Consider the following 23330-nt stretch of genomic DNA (forward strand, 5'->3'; position numbering starts at 1 on the left):
AATTCCTAATTTTGAGAGCGAGATCTGTGGAGTATTGTCTTTTACAATGATGTTTGTGACTGCATTCTGCAGACTTCATTATACTGAAATAACTGCCTCCTTAGGTGCATTTTACTTAGAATTTTCATTAGAAATGACTTCAAATTTAATTGAATCTACTGCTATGACTATGACTTTAATTTGTTCATATAAAAATTATGCTGACAGATTTCCTGATAATGAATCATACTGCATTTCTGTAATAAACCCTGTTGACAAGTTTGATATTCTATTGATACACTGGCAAATTAAATTCCTAATATTTTAATTTTACTTTTGAATTTATATGAATAACTGAGGTTGACCTCTTGTATTCAGTTACTGAACTGCTCTCTCCTTTCCACCTTCCCCTACACATAAGGAGGTCTCTGTTCTGATTCACACATTGTTTCTGTAGTTTTCCTCAGAGAGCATACAGCAGTATCTTCTTGTCATCTTTATACATGAAGGGTCTCTGGTTTGAGTACAGTATTCTTGAGTTGTGGTCTCTTTTTTGTCCATTTATGGATGTTATTTCACTTCTACTTTTTGGTTGTGAGAAAGACTGATGTCAACTGGGTTCTTTTTCACTGTATGTCACTTATTCCTACAGTCAGGAAGCTTGGAATTCAGGAACGCCATGTGAACACACACGGGGGTAGCACACCATCCCGCGGGCTTCCTGGCTAGACAGCAGTTATTTTGATCTTTCTTCTTTACAGTATTTTAAAAACTCTTTTTAAAGTGTTGAGTTTTTCTTCCTTAGAGATTCTCTTTATCATTTAATCACTGCCTCTACATGTTGTTTTTCCTCCTTTAGGACTCCCTGTAGTTTAGATCTCTAAGATTTGTCCTTAAGCCTCAAATCATTTTCCACTTGATTTCAACTTAGTACTTTTTGCTCTGTGTAATGACATAATTCTTCCCCTCAAATTTCCAGGGGAGTAATTTGGGACTTAATAGCATTCATCCTCTTTTTCACTAAACTAAATGTAAACATTTTTTCTAGCCCTAAAAAATCTAATTCAATCTGCATATTATTTTGTTCAAGCGTGTATTTCCTTCCATAATTCTGTTCTTAACTAGATTTTACCTGCTCTAGTGGTCTACTTCCACGTGTTCTCTCTAGCTGCTGGTGCTTTTTATACATATCGTTACGTTCTCTAGTCACAATTCTGACCTATCCTTAAGGTTGGAGCCAACTGCCTGACAGTGCTTGGAAGTCCCACTCCTATCGTGAGACAATGTTGTGGCCACCAAGTTGTCCAGTCTCCCATCAAGACAATGAGGAAGCCTCCTCTACTCCTCAGCCTCCTCAGCCACAATGGCAACACCCTCCTAGGTTCAGGGCAGGGAGACTGTCATCTATTTGTCCAATGACACCTTCTTCCATTAGTACCCGCAAGTGGCAAAAAACTGCTTCTCTAGGGAGGGAGGGAGGTGCCAAGAACCGGAGGAGTTGCATGATCTCCTCCAACAAAGTTTTCTGCAAGAACCATAGAGCCCGGAGCTCTGCCCCAGGCACTCTCAGCGCTCCAGCATGGCCTGGAAGGCCTTGCGGCTTACATTCTCCTGACCACAGCCCAACAGCTGCTCTGCTAACAAGGAAGGAACTATCCATTTATTCCCTGGGATAGCCTCTCTGGTTCAACCTTCCCTACTGCTGAGGCCGTCATTCAAGTTAGGACTCATCACCTCACATTTAGGTTCCTGGTTTCTTCATTGGTCTCTCAAGACTAAAGTCTGGCCATTCTCATCCCTTCTGTACCGAACTTACTGGAAAAAGAGCCCTCTGGGTTATTTTTGAATTTCACAAAAAACAGGTCCAGCAATAAAGGATACAATTGCCAAAAGTAATCAGCAAAATGTTATGACTGGTAGTACTACTGCTCATTTAATAGCAAACAAAGCTCTGAAAAAAACAATTCAATGTTATTCTAACAAAAACATTTATATAAATGAAATCAAGCTTTTGAATGTTGTTACTGAATCACATGAAAAGTGAATGAAATCTAATCAAAATTAAAATATACACTGTATGGCTTACACAAAATTCTTTTTGCGGAGACCCAGTAGGCACCTCGAGAAGATGCACTTACCCTCCAAACAGCTGAACTGTCAGAAGAAACATGCTGTAATTATTAAGATGCTAAAATGAGAGAAAAAACTACGGTCTTATGAGCACCCAGTGGAAAACATCAAGGGTTAGGTTTCCAAAGGTGAGGCTCCAGGGTGTGATTTTGATTCTCTTGGGCACTTTAACAGTAACCCTCCAGGAAGACTGGGAGAAGGAAGCTTAGTAATACTTCACAGCAGTACTGGCTCGGCTGCTCAGATAACAATGCCACCACCGCACGATGCTCATCATTGGAAGGCTGTTATCTCCTGTCCCATTTCACCACCCTGCCCCTTACCCCACTCTGTATTTTTGCTCAGTGGCGTGGCTGACACAGCTGGAAGGAACAGTCCTCCTGGCTGTGTCTCCACGACAGGGAAACAGCTCAGCACGGCCCCCACAGGCCTCCCATGTTCCATGTAGGCCACCTAGGTAAGTGCTGGACTGCAACTAAGTCTTACTGGAAGGCCTCATGATCCTCCTGGAACGTGGAACACAAGAAGCAGCTGTGAAGGCCTGTGAGCGGCTGCTATGTGGCCATTTTCCCCTTGCCTCCCTCATCCCTGGGGGGGGGTGTCACAAGAGAGTATATGTCCTGGGATCTGATGAAGTGCGAGCCCTTTATCTTCAGCCCGAGGTACCTCTCCAGACCATAAAGTGCCAAGGGCTGCAGCACAACCCTGCTCCTCAACAGCAGGTGTCCCACCATCACACTGCAATTGTCATTTGACTGCTTTGGCCTCAGTGTCGCCCTGGGGTGTTATGAACAAGAGATGCACAGGAGCTGGCAGCTTTCTCTGCCTACAGAAGTAATAAACTCTTGGAATCTAAAAAGAGTTGTTTCTGTACTGGCCACATCGACCCTGTCTTGCCTAATGCTGGGCATCCATCTCTTCTCAATCCTCATCAGTAAATAGGAAAGAGAGGAGATAAGAAATAAAGATCCAGAAATAATTAAAACCCAGAGATCAGTACATGAAGAGTTCTACCCTATCTTCCAGGAAAAGAATGAGGAAGGTCTAGACTATATGATCCTACTCCTCTGATATCAAAAGAGGCCTCGGGCCTAGTAGAGTGTAGCCAAATTATGGGTCGCATAACTGAAACAGCCCGCAAGGCAAGAAATCATGCTCAATTCATAAAGGCATAAAATCTCAAGTTTTAAAAGATGATTATCACTATCATAATCTGTCACATCTTACTTCAAATGCAGTAATGTGTATGTGTACATACAAAGACCTCTAAAGATTAAGATACATCACTGTAATGGAGAACAAAATTAAATGAAGATTTTCTCAAAGACTGCCGAAGTGTGCAAAAAAAAAAACAGGTCAGTCTGTGAATCTGGACAGTACAGCTGGTTCGCTCTCTCAAGACAAGCTGAGTCCCACTATGCAGGTCTGTTTGCCATGTCCTATTTCCATCTTCTCCTCCTGCTCTGTCCTAACTATATTTTTCTTATTGTTACAATTTGGAATGCTTTCCAATCTCCTCTTCGTCCACTTACATTACCACTTCCTGTAAGACAGAGTAAACATTCTTTTGTCTAAGAAATCACAGGTATTCCTACCGCCTTGACAAAAAAAAAACACAAATTAATGGTCTAACTCAGTGCTTCTCAGAATTAATATGCATATATTCAAACATCTGAAATCTTGCTAAAATGCAAGAATGAAAAACACTAAGAAACAATGCAAACCCATTCAATTGGTGTAAGGTGGAGCCCAAGAGTCTGCACATTTAATAAGCTTCCAGCTGAAGCCAATGCTGCTTGTCTGAGGCTCACATTATGAACAGCAAGGATTTAGCTGACAAATTTGGTTTTGCTACATATTAGTTTGATTCTCCATCAAGTCTTTTATTTTTGTGTGTGAGCTACTGACAGATGGCCTTAAACACCTATTGAACAAATATGAATGTATGTTACTGGCAGGTATTTTTATACTTAAATGAGAGGACAGAGTACATAGGTGTCAAATGTCAATCTTTGCCTTAAAGTAAAAAATTTGAACAGCATATATGAGACCCCAGTTCCTCAGAGTAAAGAGGTTTCAAAAATGCAAACACACCAATACTTCTAGGCTTAAGAGGACATGGCTGTAAGTTGGCTAAGGGTCCTCTAAGTCCCCACTACTCAAAGTGTAGTCCACAGACCAATACCAACAATACATGGGAGACTGTTAGAAGTGCAGACTCTCAAGTCCCTCCCCAGACCGAGTGAGCTGGAGTCTGCCTCTAAACAAGATTCCCCAGGAAATCTGTCTGAGACATGAAAGGCAGAGCAGCACAGCCCAGCACACTAGTGTTAACGAGCTGATGACAGGATGCAGTGATGACCAATGGTAGTTTTCCCTTATTGATTCATATGACAAAAGGCATTTTTGTGGGGGCAAGGTACTAAGGAAATGGAAATTTCGATGCGTTACCCAAAGGACCTCTCTCAAAATGGCTATCATTTACTTATACGTTCTCTGGTGGTATGGAGAAAGCATAGTAGTTATTTTCATTTATTTGTGTGTATTCAGATCACTGACTAACTTACTAAAGAAATCAGCTCTTCTCAAACATATGTAACTAGAAAATTTTTCAAGGAAGAAATGAATATGCTGAGAAAAATGTCACCCCTTTCAAATCTGCTTGTTTAACCATCCAGATTCTTCAGATGGGGTAGGATAGGAGCCAAGGACATGAAGGATACATGAAGAGCTGAAATGGAAAAACATGCACATATTCTTTTTAACATCCACGGCTTTCATCAGAGGTGTCTCCATTAACCAAAAATGGCTAAGATGAGCTGCCAGGGTTTACAAGTGCATTTTTTTACTACAGGGCTTTTCAGGACCTTCACATCTTTACATATATTTTGAGCTTCCAAGAGAGGGTGTTAGCAGTGTACAGGGGTTTTTTCAAACTTTTCTTATTTTAAGCCTAGAATACTTTGTTCTTAAGCACCAAATACTATCTCCTTGAACCCAGAACAATCTCTCAAAGCCACAGCCAGGAAATACCCCCTACCAACTTGAAGGTGCATCCTTTAACTATAATAACCCAGACTTTAGCCAATAAAACTATTTTAATCTAGTGCTAGACTTAAGCAAATTCTCCAAAAATCATAGAAAACCTTTTTTTTTTAAAGTGGCATGCAGTTAACATTGAAAGAGAACTTTCCTTTGATACTCAATGGCAAGATCCACTAAAATATGGGTTAATGTTTTACCTTATTAATAACTAAAGTCCAGTTCCTGAAGCGCTAAGAGGAAATTGTTTTAAAAGCGGTTTCATCTACATGATATTCAAAGACTGCAATGTAGTTACACATCCAAATTTACAGTGTTAGATATAAGATAAGATACAATATTAAAAGAGAAAGAATAGTAAAACGTGGGCATTTGGGCAATTTTTAGTAACCTACAAGATTTGGAAAGTATCTTATGAGCTCATAGTAACCACATATATAGGAAATATAAGCTTTAAGAAGCACAAAAAAGAATAAATGCCATGTTTTAAAATATCTACATTAAACCTATTTGAAAAACTTTGTAAAAAAAATTACAAAGGTAACTAAAAATGACTTTGTTCAAGTAAGTCTAGAACAGCGCCTACCTATCTAGCCACACTGAAATTAACTAAAATTAACTATTCAACATGTCAGAGTAAGGTTACCAACATTTGTACTGATTGATATTCAACAGATTTCCCTACTTACCAATATTTTTAACTCTGCTTTTCAGCTGTGTAGAATGCCTTTTCTTACTCTTTGATTTTGGACTTTTATCTTTAGATGCCAGGCTGGCCTGTGCAGATGACTTCCTTGTCTTGACTGTTTTCGTCACTGTTGTCGGATCTACCGGATCAGGCATACTGTTAAAGCTTTCCAATGACTCTTCATCAAACTGGCGTCTTCTCCTGCTGGTATCTAACTGATTTTTGCGATGACTATTTGTAGTTTTCTCTGCAGACACTGTGAATCCAGCCTTGTTAAATGGTTTTTCTACTTCACCTTCTTGCTCATATAGCCATGGTGTCCTACTATTTTCCACCTCCTCTTCAGGCTGCTTCTGATTCCTTACCAAATGAAAATAAATTTTTATAGATTACAATGACAGATTTCTGTGTTTACTGATAACTCCAGATATACTTAATTTATAGTTCACTATTAGGTTTAGGTAAATAAAATTGTCAACAGACTATAAAAATATTTTCATAAAAATATACAGATGTGTAAATATTACACAGGCTACATTAATGTATTAGATTACTTTATACTTTAACAATGAACCCTTCTCACTAAACCATTTTTACAGGGCAAAAGTTCCAAAGAGCTAGCATTTGTGATGGAAAAGAGTGGAAAAGAAAAAGCAAGGAAGAATGGGACATACAAACGGAAACAAATAAGAACTTGGAGGAACAGCAGAGAAAGATCTATAGTAGAAGGTTTGGGAACATACATGGATCTCTGTCACCTACAGTAGTTCAAATAGAACCAGAATTTGTTGAAAACAATCAGCCACACAACTAGTAACTTACTTCTCCACACATTAAGTCTAGTTTAGTTCTGTTGGTCTAGTGACATTTTCCAAATTTTATTTGCTAAACACTGTCATCCCTTAAGACATTACCAGGTATTTACTGGTTATCTAAGTTTGGGAAAATTATAAGCAAAGCTAAATTAAACAGGCATGCAGGATTCCACAGAACGTTAATATGCCCATGTGCTTTATAAATATCTCAGAAGGACACACAGTGAGCAAGACGTCCAAAACTTTCTGTCCAGAACCTGACATGGACAATAGTGTTCTGAAGAATATAATTTCGGAGTCACTGACCTATAAAGCAAACTTACAATTTGCAGGCCATATCCAACCTGATGCCTGTCTTTGAATGGTCTGAGAGCTAAAATGGCTTTTATATTCTTAGGTGGTTGAAAAAAAAAAATTAAAGAGAAAGAGTGACACAATTTATATAAAATTTAAATTTCACTGCCCGTAAGTGTTATTGGAACATAGTAACTTGGTTACATGTTGTTTATGGCTGCTTTTGTTAAAAAATGGCAGAGATAAAAGGTTATGACAGAAGCTGTAGGGCCTGGAGCCCCACACATGCCCAATCACACAATTAAAGTAAAAGGTAATGTGACTTATTTGTAAAGGGCTAGGAAAAACAAAATCAAAGAAATACTTCTGAGAGAACAAATATTGGGTTCCAATGACCTCTAATTTTTATTCTTCTAAAAAGTTTTTTCTGAACTAAATAAATGCAATAAAAAGGCTGTAGTATTTTCACTAATCAGGTATCAAAAAGATCATTTCCTGGGTTAACACAATCATAAAAGTACTATGCATCTAGCATAAGAATGTTTACAGAATAATTAACCTGACCCAATCCACCTTATCTTTCACACTATTTGAGTCAAAAACTGTATTTGGGAAGATTATCATGTTTAAAAAATTAATAAATGTTGAGAAAAATAAATCCTATGAATGCTACCACATCATAAAACTTTCTTAGTTAAAGTTGTGTTTATAATCTAACATCAGATAGGCCTAAAGACCATATCCTGATCAGAAACTATGAATCAGATAAAGGTGCTCTCAGTTTCCGACTATCCTCTAGCATTTCAGGGTAGTTTCTAGCCTTAAGTCAGTGGACTTAAAGACAGGCATCAAATTAAGGCCAAAGACACTCCATGTGCCAGGTCTAATACTTCCGAAATGAACCTTACAGGACACCCTGATCAAAACTCTGAATTGCTTGTGCACCAGGCTTAGCAGCAAGTGTGCCTGAGAGAAATCTGGGGAGAAGGTCAAAACTTCATATTCCCAACACTACCGAGTCAAACAATCACAAACTTCCTCCTTAACTGCATTTTCAACTTACATATAATTAAATATGGTAACAAAAATGACATTTAAGCAAATAATGGATTATGTTCATGATCAGGTACCTCTGTTTCTCTGCTGCAACAGAAGAAGTGCTTTCAAAAGGCTTTGGAAAAGCCATACACTCTGTTGTCCCTGAAGAATTCTGTGCTAATGGTTGCTGCTGTTCCTTGGGCGTAGAAATATTCTGAGAAAAATCTCCAAAATTAGAAGGAAATAAAGGGCTGAAATTCATACCTAATAAATAAAAGCAAAGGGTAAGATGACAATAAAAACAGTACATTTGTCTCAGTGTGAAATTAAAAGACAATTTTAATTAAATGTGCCATTCAAATCCACCAAGACAAAAAATTCTTAATCAAAATACACCAATATTCATCTATTCAATCACTGCTTACAGCTCAGTCCATTATATATATATTATTTTTTGGCATTGGTGATACCAAAATAAATAATGACCCCATCACGTAAGAGCTGGAATTAGAAGTAACAGTACCTGACATTTGTCAAATGGTTACTGGGTGCCAGACTCTACTGCAGGCACTTCGCATGTAATTTTGTTTAATGTGCAAAACAGTGCTACGAAACAGGTATTATATTCATTTTATCAGTGCAAAAATAGGCCTAGACATCAAATGTCCCATAAATGAAAAAGCAGGTTAGATTGCAGTTCTGAATGACTCCAAAGCTTATGTTCCTTCCACTCAGTTGGGAAACTGTAACATAACAAATACTTACACAGAGTGCTGACGAGGGGCACTGGAAAGGGGCTACTAACACCTTGGGGGGGAAAGCTTCATAAAAGTGAACTAGCTTGTGAAGAAAGGAGAGTCTGTACAAGGCTGGCATTGGTATGAAGCACAGTACACTGAAAAGGAACTGAATGTGCAATTTCTTTTATTATTTGTTACTGAAAAGCCAACTCAAAAAACATTTGCTGCCAATGTTGACACTTGTGAACTAAGAAGCTTAAGATTTTTAATGCCATTGTTTTATAACCCTGTTAAAATACACTCTAGCATTTTTATTTATTTATATTCATATTCACAAAGCTTTCCCAACCCTTTTTCTCCTATATTCCCAGGCAAACACCTTCAACGCCTCTTCCTCTATGACTTATCTAACTGGTCACTTCTTCTACCTCCAAAATGTCTTTTGAAATACTCCTTTTTCTTTAGACTTACTGCCAACACCCAGACCAAACAATCATTCCTGATATCACTGCAACAGCGCCTGTTTTCTTTTCACCAGCTCTAAGACTCTCAGCTCTTTCTCTCCAATCTCTCCTTGACACTAACACTAGTGTAATCTTCCTAAAATACAAATCTCATGCTGTCCCCTGCTCAAAATCCTTCAAGGTCCCTCTAGTTTGCAACAAAGTCAAAACTTCTTTGCACAGCACAGAAGGCCTCTGTGGCTCTGCAGCCACATCAGTGACTCTCCCCTGCAACGGCCCGAAACGCTACTGTATTTAATGACTACCGAATTCCCTAAGTAAGTGACAGACTTTGTAATTCTAAGTGGTTCTATTGATTCCAAAGCCCTTTTCCTTCTAAGCTCCCTAGAAATAAATTCTATTCATTCTTTAGTTTAAGTAACACTTTCTGGAACAAACAGATTTGCTGCCAGTCACTCGTCCCAATGACGAGCAAGGCCCCTCATCATCTCATGTGCACCAGTGCTACAGCACTGCCCTAAACATGTACTGACATTTTTAGCTTCCTCACTAGTCCAAATTCCTTAAAGCATTAGTCTTACTCATCCAAATCCTAGTCATTTATATAGTGTCTGGCACATAGCAGGTGCAGAAAAAAGTCTGGATAAAAGCTTAAGCTAAATAAAATTGAACATAAGCCTGAATGAAGTGCTCACCATTAGTCTAGTAGATTTCCCTACAAAGACACGAAGCTTCTGTGGGAGAATGCCGTCTTCCTCGTTTTTATTCTCCTAATGTTTTACACTGTACCTAACATACAGCAGCCACTGAATGGATTAATTCTTTTTTTCCTTAATAAATAGTTGTGAATAATTCAAAGGTGTAACACTAAGCAATCACTTAAAAATAGTTTAATTTCATTAGCAACAATATTAAGCTTAACTTTTCACTATAAAGAATCAGTGTAGAAAAGAGTTCGTAGCTTTCTCTGCAAACATTTCCTGCCATTCCAAAAGAGTCTGATAGAAGTCTGTGCAATGGACAAATGATATTCCCAGTTTGCACCCATTTATTTTCCCTTTAGGTTTTCAGACACTTACCTGGAGCAAATGATGAAAAATTAGTAAACCCAGGTAGGTTTAACAGATTCACAGGCTGAGCAGGAAAGCTGAAAGGACAAAATAAGCTGGGAGAAGGTGGGTGGGAGGCACTACTGCCTCTCTCCTTGCTTCCAGGTTTCTCTGGACGCTGATTTTGTTGGTGCATAAGTTCATTTAGCATTTGTTTCAACCTACAAAAATTTAATTAGTGATTTAATAATCAGTGGTACCATCTATGTACAGTATATCCAGAAAGAATATATGTAAGAAATGATTCAAAAGCATATAGAACAGACTGCTCTGATAATTACTACAAGTATCTGCTTGTCCTGCAGGCTTAACTCAGTAACTTAGCCTTTAAAACAATAATTGCACTTAGCATTTCTATTAGACAGTAGATGTAACTAGAAGAAACTCGTTTTTATTGTTTATAACTTTACTGAGGTATAATTTATACACAATTTACCTATTATTAAATGTAAAGCTGAATACTGTACATTTTTAAAAACAAAAGTCATGTCCACAGTACTGAGAGGGGACATTGGGCAAATGATTGCTCATCAAATTCTCAGGTGACAGAGAATGTCTGACTATGCAATCTGGCCCATACCCTTTTTCCCAGCAGATAACTGTAGAAGCCTTGTTCAGTTTTAGCACTTATAACACAGTCTATTTGTAAGGAACAGATCACCTTTGTACATTATTCTGTTGCCACGTTAGCTGAGTATAGCACTGGTTCAACTGGTGCATTATAAGGTGTACTTGAGGAGATGCAACATTGCTGGGCATAACGCTGTAAGGACCCGTGAGAAGAGTTTGTAGCAAACAAGACAGAGTCTATGGGGAGAAAAATTTTCATGGTAATTACTGATGACCTGAGAAAAATGTTTACTGTTTCAAAAACAAGATAAAAAAAAAAATTACTTTCATCTAAACTTTACCTGCTGGTCTTGCATCAAAGTCTGACAAATATTGACACTGAAATCAAGTTGTTTCTTTAGCTGATTGATCTGCTCTTGCCATTGTTCTTTCTCTTCCACATAAGAGAGTTCTGACACCCACCGAAGGTTTTCCTGCCTTTGCATGCTGATATTCTGTTGTCTTGTCTTGGCTAAAGGACGATAATTTCCATCTGCTGAAAAAGGGCGATCGTTCTTCCACCTAAAACAAGATTTAAAGCATTAGGTCATCATATGTAATTATTTAGTTTTTAAAATCTGACAATAAACTTTGATTCACTCATCTGGTATTCTCTTAAATTCAAGGAACTTAATAGGGGTGGGGGAATTCTGGATTTCTAGCCTTGTACAATTATCATTTTAATTCTTTTACAGTCTTTTCACATGTTTTACACGGAAGTGTCCATATAATTCTATATTCTGCGAAATGAAAATATTTTATCCCAAGTGTTTTTCCATTCTTCATGCTTTAAGCTTAGCCAAGTAACATTCTATTATCAAGCAGAATTACTTACCATATTCTATGCATGAAACATTTTTCACTGCTGTAAGTAGCAATGTAATATACATTTTTCACTATCTATGATTTATTCATTTTTGCCTATTTCCCCAAAACAGAAGCTAAAAGCTTATGAATCTTGATCTGGTCTAGCTGGGATCTATCTTGACAACACTCTGGTGGTATAATAAAAAACTATTTCGTCTTTGTCCCAGGTTCCCAGCAGAGCCCCTAAAATTCTTGGCATCTCCTAAGTGACAGCAGTGTTTTTTGTTATTCATAATGAGCCTCTTTGAACCATACCAAGTTTATATTAATGACAGTTGGCAGGCCCCAGGGAACTTTATGATGGGGACTGGTCACCAGAAAAATCAACCAGGAGGTTATAGAGTTGGAATTTTCAGCCCTATCTCCCAACTTCTAGGGAAGGGAGGGGCCAGAGACAGTTTTAATCAACAATGGTGGATTAGATGACTTAATTAATTGTACCTATTAATGAAACCTCCACAAAATCCCCGAAATAAGTCGGTTAGGAGAGGTTCTGCATTGGTAAACAAACTGAAGTGCTGGGAGGGTGGTGCACCCAGAGAGGGTATGGAAGCTTTGCACCCCTCCCCTACCCATACCCTGCCCTATGCATCTCTTCCATCTGGCTGTTCCTGAGTTGTATCCTTTATGATCAACCAGTAAACTTGAGTATTTTCCTGACTTCTGTTGAGAAGTTCAAGCAAATTACTGCTTAAACAGTAGAATTGTGGATCTGGAAACTGAAGAACTGTGGGATCTCCCAAGTTTGTAACCAAGTAAGATAGAAGTGTGGGGGGGACTTGTGACATGTGAAGTGAGGGCAGTCTTGTGGGACTGAGCCCCTTAACTTGTGGGGTCTGCCCAAACTCAAAGTAGTTAATGTCAGAATCAAACTGAACTGTAGGACACCCAGTTGGTGCAGACAATCGGAGAATTACTTGGTGTGAAAAAGACCTGAGACTCTTTCAAGAACCAAGCAAACATTAAAACAGTGAAACTAACCTATTTTTAGTCTCCTTTCCGTTATAAGAGTTACGATTCACACTGTTAGGAGGATATGTGGAAAAGTTATCATTGGAACTGGTGTCTTGCTCTTCTTCTTCCTCTTCATCTGTCCGAACAGTTCCTTCAGAAAGATAACCATCTTCATCTCCTTCTTCATCTAGTGCACACTGGGTAGAACCCCCCCAAGTTGCCATTGTTCTAGAGATTGACAAAAAACAAGTCATTCCAGAGATGAGCGAAACACTTAATCACCTAATATGTGCCAGATATTGTGCCAAATATATATGTACCTGCACACCTGTGTACATATAAAATTTCATTTAATCATTGTAACTACAAGATGGGCTGTACTCTCCCCACTGCTGTTATACAGAATGTTTACTCTGACTTCCAAAAAACAATTCTTCAAATAAAATAGTAATCATATCTCCTGGAACTTTCTTTCTAAAGTCCTCTCAATTTTCAACTTTTCTAGATGAAAAGTTTTCTAGATCAGAGCTATCCAACAGCATTTCCTCAAACAGCAGTAATGATTTATTATCTGTGCTATCCAGACAGTAGCCAATAGGTACACAAGGCTAATGAGCATTGAAAATGTGGCTAGTGTGACTGAGAAAATGAATTTTTAAATGTTTAATTTTAATTTTGACAGCAATAGATATCCAGTAGCTGCCGTATTAGAAAGTACAATTCTAGACCCATGGTTCTCCAACCTAGATGCTCATCAAAGCAATCTAAAGAACTTTTTCAGAAGTTCCAATGTGTGGTACTCAGAAGAGAATAATATTGTACATATAGCTTTATCATTAAAATGCATATGCATAATGGGACTCCAAGAACAGGAAAAGTTCTTCTAAGAGAAAGGAGGGTAAGGTGCAATGTGTCAGAAATGCCATCTGAAGGTATCAAAGAGTAAGGTAACAGATTTGGGTTTCAAAATTTTAGATCTGAATACTACTAAACAGATAATTAATGAACTGATCTTACAGATGACCAATTCTTTTAGAAATACTCGCAATATGGAAATTTCAAATTTAAATCCTAAAAGCAGAATGTTTTACCACATGAAATGTTTTAAGATCCTTAGGAATTTACAGAACAGCAAACGCCCAAGTAGAAAAAGTGCTTATTTCTGGCCTGACAGAAAAGTACTACCAAGTATCAAGCATTCTGTTTTTCTAAACTCCAAATTTAAGAAAATAAGGCTTACACACTCAAGAAAATCCGTGTCACCATTTGAAACAAGGTTAATGCTATGAAAAGTCAGAACAGAGAGGCGCAATGGACTTAGTTAAACTGAGTCACAAAGGTGATGTGACACGCAGGCCTCACAGAAACAGCAGGTTTGTGCTGGGATGGAGATGAAGCTGCCTGGCCTACAGGCCTTAGGTAGGGTGTTAAAAAAAACAAAAGATGAAACAACTCTCTTACTTTTCTGTTCTACTTTGCTGAGGCGTACACAGGTTCTCAGATCCATCACTTCTCAGTGAAACAGCCACTGGAGAGGCAGTTCTGGCTAGACCCTGCCGCCTCTGATGCTCAGCCATCAGAGCTTCAAGCTGCTTTCTTCGCTGCCGCAGCTCCTCCCTTAACATTTCATGTCTTCGCATTTCTAACCACAGCTGTTATTTTAAAAATCAGAGTCAACTTAGTTGAAGTATTTGGATTTGTTTCAGCCTTAAAGAAAAACAGGCTAATGCCTAAGACCAACAAAAGATTTCTATTCTCACTCCATCCATTTTACACTAAGATACCCGTGAAGGTTAAAATAATATTTTAGCAGTAAGAAAAAAATCAGTCATTCATTAATTCTTAATGAAAACAAGTAGCACACAATTACACTCCATCAATTATTTAGGGAATGTTTTCTACAATATTTTCTACAAATGACATGTAAATAAGTGCCAACGGATAGGTCTTCTGAACTGAAATGATTACTATTTGCTCCAACTGTCCCTTACGTGTAATTCTGCCAAATAACCACTAATAAACAGCAACACCATTCTGAAGACCCTAACAATTACTTCTTGAAAGAAATCACTTTTTCTCCCAACGAAAACACACACTGCTCCATTTAAAGACATGTCTTCAAGATATTCAGTTCCTTCATAAAGATGTGACTACAGACTCAGGAACAGCAGGCGAGAACAGTCCTTCATTATCTATGATACAATACCTCACTGTCCACTTCGGAGGAATCTGCAGGCTCAGACACAGATTTGCTTGTTCTGGTTTCATTTTCATTCACAGTTGGGGTTGAAGTAACAGCTGGCACGTATCTTTTTGTGGGACAATTACTCGTACTAGCAGCTGACAGCTAAAAAAGGATTAGTAAAAACAATTATGAGGAATTAAAACAACTAAGTTATTTCATAAAAGTAGTAATTTCATTATTTCTCTAGGGCTCTAGTACCGTATTTTATTGGTTATTACCAGACTTTAACTGCCATCATGATCCAAAGAAAACCTGACATAAGAAAACAACGAAGAGAACACAGGCTGAAGTCGATGAGTAGTAGGCAACCCTCAGGATCAAAAGACACCAGAGGGATAAAATGTTATTGTCAAAAAAGTCATTTACTCAACCTCTGGCATGTATTCCCCCAGACATTATTTAGATAGGGGACAAGGGAAAAAGGATTACATAAAGTAGAAAAGGCAAGAGTCTAGAAAACAAACAGCTGTATTAGAAACATCATTTGATGTGTTTCCCTTTTTCTGAAAACAAAACCTGACTGAAGAATAAAGCTAACCATAAATTTTAAGAAAAACCTCAAGAATTTGTATTCCCTTCTCATATTAACCCTACTCCTAATTACCTAATATGGTCAAAGATTGTTCCTTTTCTGTTAAAGCTCAAAGACCCATGGCTAGTGTACTATTTAATAAGCAAAACCATATACATTTAATATTCAAACTACAAATAAAATATTGTAATTAATTTCCTTTGATAAGTCATGATGGCTTAAGGGCTTTATTACATAATTTCAGACCAGTAAAAGAAATGCTAGTCCCCTAATTGCAAAGTTCAAACCAGGATATGTCAATATAATAAAAAGTTTTAAATATCCAAGATCTTAGTCTATGGTTAGCTACCCCAGCAAGTGAGAGAATGGAAATAATCAAGAGTCAACTCCTATGTGTTACCTTTCACAGTGTAAATGTGTATCTGTAATGCACTTCATTAATTCATTCATTAATCATAAAATTAACCAATATAAATCTGTCACATTAGTACTAGAAAAAAAGGATGAGTACTTTCAACTGACATTAGATTTTAAACACCTTTTTTCAGGAAAATGGAAAGAAAGAAATTTCCTAATTACCTGTAGGTCAGGACATGCCTTTTGCAATGCTTGAATTTTCTCTTGAATCTCAATCAGTTTCTTTCTTTCTTCCTGCAATTGTCTGAGCTCTCTCTGTTGCTGCTGTAGTTTAGCCTCATAAAATTTCTCTCTATAATTAAATTGACATTACATTTGTGGACTCCAACAAGTCTGATGATAGCATTAAGCACGATGTAATATAGCACCCAGCCAAGTACCTTCTCTATAATAGGTACTAAGAATATTTATTAAATGAAGGCTATAAGCTTAACATACCTTGCCTTTTCATTTACTCCAGCATCTTTCTGTGGTTTACTGGCATTTTCTCTCGTATTATTTGCATTTTGTTTGGTGACTTCCGCTGCTGGGTAGAACTCATCCAAATTTGAAGTGTTGGCAAAGACAGCTCCTTGATCTGCTGTATCATCATCCTAAAACAACATCATTATATTAAAATAATCTTGATATATCTAAAGACTATCCAGTTCATACCTTAGTACATACCAATCCCTAAGATTTACATACCATAAACATTAAAGCAGTACATAAAAGTATATGATTTTAGAGAACACTCAAGTTCATCCTCTACCAAAGGCAGAAAATGAAGTACTACAACTAAAAACAGCACATTTACAATATGAGCTGCCCATTACCCACTAATGACAAATATTAACACACCTTCCTTTGCTTATCCTGACCAGATACTCAGTTATCAAAGGATAGCTTTTTAGAGAATATGAAGATAGAAACATACTACTGGAGATGGGAAGTCTTGATGTTAGATAATTTTTCTGAAGATGTAGCTTTTACATTAACAATTTCAAGTAAAGTCACTTGTTCTCTTTAAAATTCCATTTTCTCACTTCGGTCTTTAGTTTGCCAAAGAAAATACCAATGGCTCACTATACAAAAACTAGTGAGGACATCTCAAATCTGTCACAACTATTAGAAAACTAAAGTTCCTATCTTCCACTGAAATCAACATACTCACTAAAATTGGGGTGTTGGGAGTGAACTATTGTATTTTCTTAAGACCATTTAATTCTATGTATTTTACACTTATTCATGCTTTCTCTAAAGGCCTCAACTGAAACTTTAGCCTTTGGAAATATTTGAATAAAACCTTAGAGAGTCAGAGCTTACTCTTAATTATAAAACTGCCTTATCAGTTTTTGAATTTGTAAATGGTGTTATTCTGGTCTTCATATCAATCGAAAAACTGACCTGATTCATTACTAGTAAGGTTAAGAAATTAGAAAGAAACTGAGCTGGGACTCAAGAACAGAAAAAAGATGGGTCATGCATGAGGCATTTTCACATACTAAAAGGTGGAAAAATTAAAGTACAAGAAAAAATACAAAATAAAACATCTTAAGTTTCCAATGGTAGCTTGAGGGTGCCTGAACAACTGAAATGGTATCAACTCCAACACAAAAAGAGTAAATGGCTAAAGACTTAACTGTTTTAACACACATTCTAACACAGACTAAGGAACTAAAAGGCATAGACATATGGAGATTTGTAAGACATATACGGTTTCATAAGGGCCAGAGAAGTTGCTCAAGTTCATCTACCCAAGAAGAGAATAACAGTTTTATATAATCATGGTAACTGTTTAGTCCTTCTCCTAAGTCTCTGGGGAAAAAGGATAAAGTGGACGTACAAGAAGAGGATGATTGCCCTTAGAGAAACAAAAATAAAACTCATCAATCTTAAACATTCAAAAACTTGGGAGTTTTGGATCATTTTTCAATAGCTCTTTTTCAGGAGGAGATCCTTTAATCTGATTGCAGTTTTCTCATTTCTCTCATATATGTATTTCAGGTCTTAGAACAATCCCTAAAGCAAAAGATCTCCTCCATTCAATATAGGTCTGAAATTAAGCTGATTCATCCATAAGCTACCAAGTTAGACATCATTTCTGACCTACTATCCCTTCTTTGGTTAATACATCTGAAGAAAGGAATCTTAAAGGAAAAAATGGGTAATTAACAAGTACATGATGCCCAAGACACCCTATTACTGATTTGCTTTAGAAGCTGTTTTAACTTTTTCAAATAGTACTACCATCATTACGATCAAAGTTCAAAAGTAAAGAAGACATTTAGAAAATTTCCTTCTCAACCCTGTCCCCCAACTGATTCCATTCTCCAGAGGTAACCAATGTTATCAGTTTATGTATCTACAAATAGGCTTTGAATATATAAGCAAAAATATATACCTCCAAGTTATTTGTATATACACATTGTTTATGCCCCTTCTTCCCCTCAAAAGCCCTTCTTATATTAGAGAAAGCTCAGAAAAAGACCAAAACCAATTGCAGAAATGGTCAAAGCAGCTACAGTCTATCAAAATAAGAAAATGTAATCAAGGGTATGGGGAAATGGACTCATACACCACTGCTTAGATATCAATTAATACAGTCATTCTGGAGAGCAATTAAGCAGTGCCCATTAAAATTAAATGTGCATAAAATCTGATATAGCAATTCCACTTCTTCATATGTGCTCTAGGAAAGCACCAATGCACAGAGACACATTCAAAAATGTTCACTGAAACGTTCTAAATAGTGAAAAATTGGAAACAAAAAAGTATACATCAACAGGATTAGATTAACTAAATTAAGGTTCATTGATACTACAGAATACTATACTACAACTAAAAAGAACTGTTGCCTATATATTATGTATGCAGCATTGTTTATATTTTGTAAGTATTTACCTAGATAATATTTCATAGTTAATTATCTCTATAACGATAAAATACAGAACCACATATGTTGACATGAAAAGTTCTCCAAGACATTGTGAAGTGGGGGAAAAAAGTAAGCTGTAAAATAATACTTGGTATATTATACAATTTGTAAAAATACAAGGGAACATATAAAAAACAAACAAATAAAACTTCCACGTATTTTTTATGTATGTAAATATACAGAAAAAGGTTTGACAAAAGAGGATTTGTAAACTTTATGAAGGAGATGGATTATGAATGGAGGCCCAAAGGAAGTTTACTAGTAATGTTTCCTTTATTTATAACAATGGGAGAACATTCATTCTTTACTTGAGTAATTCAAAATAAGTAGCATTTCAAAAGAGGTTGCAAATACAACTTGAACTTTTTTCATTCATGAGAAAAACCGTTTTCCTTTCCATCTTTGTTAATGTGGTTAATTTTAATGTTTTTACTTCAATTATTTTTCAATCGAATACAAGCCAAACACACCTCAACAAAAACAAATCACTCGTTAATTTTACCAGTGGTGTAATATCTACTTATCTAAGTAACAGTCATTCAACAGAAGTTTTTTGATTTCCAAAAATCATATAAATTGATATTTTAGAAACTCTCAAAAATATGTTTCTACAGTGATTACAAAACTGAGAAAAGTGTAAAAAGGAATGATATTAAAATTCTGGTAATTGCTGCTGCTTTAGAAAGATAATACCTAGTCTAATAAACTGCAAAAAGCTAAGTAAGTCTTGGATCACATCAGTCAATATAGAACTGTTAACAGTTATATAATTTCACATTTGTATGTAATTTCACATTGTAAAATTTATGAATAATGGTTTCAACATTACTTATTTGGCCTTAATGAGAAATCACACGGTTTTTCTTTAAAATCGAGTGGGTTCAGATCTCAGGCTCTAGTAAAAGTTTCAAATCTGGCTCTGGTAATAGTATAACTTTGGTCAATTAACACCTCTTCTATTTGTTGAATATCTATCTTACTGAGACGTTAGAGGAGAAGTTTTACATGATATAAGAACAGAGTCACCAGCAAAAAAACACACTTGTTTTTTGTAATAAAGTTACATGAACATAGCCATGCTCACTTGTTTGCCTATTGTCAAAGGCTGCTTTTGCACTAAGGCGTTGTGACAGAGAATACATGGCCCACAAAGCCTAAATTATTTACTAACTCACACTTGATAGAAAAAGTCTGCTGGTCTCTGATACACAGCATTTCAACCTGGCAAATAGGAAGAACTCAATGTGTATTTGTAGAATTTTAGCAACATAATTACTGAACATACAGATTTTGCCCTATAAGACTATTACTTGACAGTTTTTTAAAAAACAAGAAGTATTTACCTGTACCATAGCAACAAGACCTTGTAACTGTCTAAGTTTCTGCTTTGCAGCCATGAGTCTATTGATCTGTTCAAATTCTGTGTCTTCTGGAGCCTCGTCAACCAGGCTGCTCCTACGACTAGATAAAGAGGCTCCACTGACCCCCTCTTCTTCTGCTTCTTCATCCTCTTCCTCATCATCATCACCTTGTGCAACAGGAATCCCCTGTTCTCCTTCTCTATTATATCGACAATCTGCTGAAAACATGTATCATTGAAACCCATAGTTTAATATGCTTAAGAATATTAATGAAAGAAAATCCACTTCCCAAGAATGACAAAATTTTCTGTGAATATAGGCAATCATACCTAAAGGAGGAGGCATGTTTAGAGCTCTTATGTTGGCAGATCTGTTGTTAATTTCACAATTAGAATGAACTGATCTCCCATCTCTGTTATTAGAAACACACTGTGCGTTAGAATTACTATTTACTTCATTCCAGGTGGCAGGTACTTGTGGATTTCTAAAAGACACAAAACAGCCTCAAGTTATTTAAGGTAAAAATAATAATTTTTAAAAGTTGAGGTTTTTAAAACTATTGATAAAATAATTTCAAACTAAGAACATCACTGGCTATTTCTCCATTTAAATTCACACTCTAATCGGCTGTTGCTTTTCATTAACTTCTCCTATTTGGAAATTTAAAAAGCAAAATATCTGAAAAATAATAATTCTATCTAAAAATAAAGCATAGGAAAATGTTAAGTTAGGAACTACTTACGATTTACTGGCATTCAATCTAACAAACAGCAAATTTACTCAACTACTATACGTAATACTTACCTGTTTATATTTATAGAGCAAGTAAGATTACACTGACCAAAACAGCAGACTTAGAGGAGAAAAGCTTAAATAAAAGGCAAATAGCACTCAGTATTGAGATGTTACTTGTTTCATGTTAAAAGTATTAAGTTAGGATGAAATTAACTTAGGATGAATATGTTAGAAAAACAAACTTAAAGAGTTCTTACCGAATGTTAGTAAAAGATTCAGAATTTCCATGCTCAGAATCATATTCTGACTCTTCAGTTTCTTCATCTTTCGTGTTTTCATTTACAGCATCTGTCATCATATCTGATGTTTGTTCGTAATAATGAACTAATTCTCTCAGTTCATTTAATCTTTTTCGAACTTCATTTAACTTTCTGATAAAAAAATATGTAACATTAATACCCATTGTAGTATTCTGCACTATTTTCATGTAACAGCAGCCAATACAAACAAAATTTAGACCTAGCCAAATATCCAGGGGGTGTGACTGAAATGAATTTAAAGTAATTAATTAATTTCAAGTACTCAGTAGCTCATTATGTAATTTTCTTATGCTGATTAGGGATAAAAGCACAAAAAAAGTTTCAAGTGTTTAAGCAGGTATAAAAGTTTACAGCTTAACACTCAATGTCAAGAATATTCTTGGTCTTAGTAAGTATCAAAAATATAAAGTACTAAATAGTTAAGTATTACTTCTCAGGCAAATCAGATACGCAGGCATTAATGAGTCTGCTGAGTTTCTACTATGCATCAGGAACTATGCCATGTTTTTTAATCTTTAAAAATACCTTTATGAATATGTGTATTATCATCCTTATTTTGCAGATGAATAACAGAGACTTAGTGAGGGCAAGTTATTTGTCCATGGTCACAAAGCCTTGTGAAATACAATTTCAGGGGAGCCGGGGCTCTAAACCATTTGAATATAGAAATCTTTGTAACTATAGTCCCAGCTATTTCTAATCCTTCATTTGGAAAATGGGGAAAAAAGCAGCTCACAGAAACTACCCCCCCACACACACCTTCTACCACCTTTATTCACTTGAGAATGTTTATCATATCAAGTAAATTCAGTTTTTCTAGAATTTTCAACAATCAAAGTAAAAAACATAATTAATCCCCATTATTCAGTTCTAATCTATGTGAACAATGTTTGTAGAAATGTATTACTGGAGTTTTTCAGTTGGATTTATATGGCCTTCATTTTCATTCTCATTCTGACAAACTAGAGAAGCAGCAGGATAAGGAACAGATGATGAGAGTGTGCTGGCTTCTCCACTGACAACGGGTGCGAAGCCTGCAGGAGCAGAGGGAGCTAAAGTGGTACTTCTCTGATCCATGCTCCTTTGTGGAGAGGCTGAAGAAGGTACAACTACAAAAAAAAAAAAGACCAACTTCCATAAACAAAAAATATATGGCATCAAACAACACTTATTCACAGTTTGCTTAGATACAGAAAAAAAAAATGTATTAACATCTTAAATTCTGCAGATTTAAATTTTAGAAACTTAAGAATGTAACATCCAGGCCACTTACTAACATGTTCCTCAACCAAACAGTCAAAACAGAAAGGAAAGAATAATGAAATACAAGATAGAAATTGACAAGAACTACGGTTCGGTTCTAGGTTAAGTTAAACAGGGCCATCATGTTCAGCACACCATCTACAAATCTTTGCAGGGCAGCCCTAGCAGTTCAGGTCCCTGAAGAGTTCTAAATCTACAGCTAGGAGGAATTTTATCTGGTCTCCAAGATGGAACTTCTCTTGCAAGATAAAACAAAACAAAGTTACTGTGGCACATCCATACCACGAACTACTGCTCACAATAAAATTTCCTAATAAGATGACGGCAAAATCCCCTATAGTCCTTGAATTACACTTTACTTTCCGTTCATACAGATCAGACAAAAGTATCTTATGCCTTCAAGGACAATGAGTGAAGATCAGTAGTCCTTGCACTACTCTTTCCTACCAGTTTAAAACTAATGCCATTTATCTTTCTTGTGACGACCATCACATGCTGCTCACACTGTCACTGCTACAGCTGCTTTCCTGTAGTCCCCTCACTCTCCTCCTCCACTGTTCTCTCTTTTGTGCTGCTTTCACAATTTCCCATTGGGGGAAAAGAACTTTGTAGTCACAATAAGCAAAATTCTACTCTACTTGTATAAAACTGACCCCAAGGCCCTGAACACAACTTTCAAATTTTAAGTTTTTCTTAATTGTGGTCATCTTTTTAGGAAGGATGATCACTGAGATTATTTGCTAGAGGATGAGACTTAGCAGTGGTCAGGAAAAAGAGAGGTGTATGTTTTAAGGCAGAAACAGTCAGGTTC

The 23330-nt window shown here is 36.5% G+C and overlaps 1 protein-coding gene across 14 annotated transcripts in view; it reads right to left on the reverse strand.

Moving 5' to 3' along the window:
• Positions 1–23330, reverse strand: part of PCM1 (pericentriolar material 1) — a 77500-nt gene that overhangs the window by 29554 nt on the left and 24616 nt on the right. For 9 of the 14 annotated variants that reach the window (XM_036894164.2, XM_036894162.2, XM_036894156.2 and 6 more), the window contains 14 exons: positions 22164–22365; positions 21194–21367; positions 20531–20685; positions 20184–20419; positions 16362–16516; positions 16086–16215; positions 14936–15076; positions 14191–14381; positions 12757–12957; positions 11211–11430; positions 10961–11106; positions 10270–10460; positions 8079–8250; positions 5841–6199 (listed from right to left, as the gene is read on the reverse strand). In XM_036894164.2, coding sequence (XP_036750059.2) covers positions 5841–6199; positions 8079–8250; positions 10270–10460; positions 10961–11106; positions 11211–11430; positions 12757–12957; positions 14191–14381; positions 14936–15076; positions 16086–16215; positions 16362–16516; positions 20184–20419; positions 20531–20685; positions 21194–21367; positions 22164–22365 — 2673 coding nt within the window. The remainder of the gene's footprint in view (positions 1–5840; positions 6200–8078; positions 8251–10269; positions 10461–10960; positions 11107–11210; positions 11431–12756; positions 12958–14190; positions 14382–14935; positions 15077–16085; positions 16216–16361; positions 16517–20183; positions 20420–20530; positions 20686–21193; positions 21368–22163; positions 22366–23330) is intronic. The other 5 variants (XM_036894160.2, XM_036894170.2, XM_036894166.2 and 2 more) reach the window with 1 other exon arrangement.

This window comes from Manis pentadactyla, chromosome 7, assembly GCF_030020395.1.
Source record: "Manis pentadactyla isolate mManPen7 chromosome 7, mManPen7.hap1, whole genome shotgun sequence".
Taxonomy (NCBI): Eukaryota; Metazoa; Chordata; class Mammalia; order Pholidota; family Manidae; genus Manis; species Manis pentadactyla.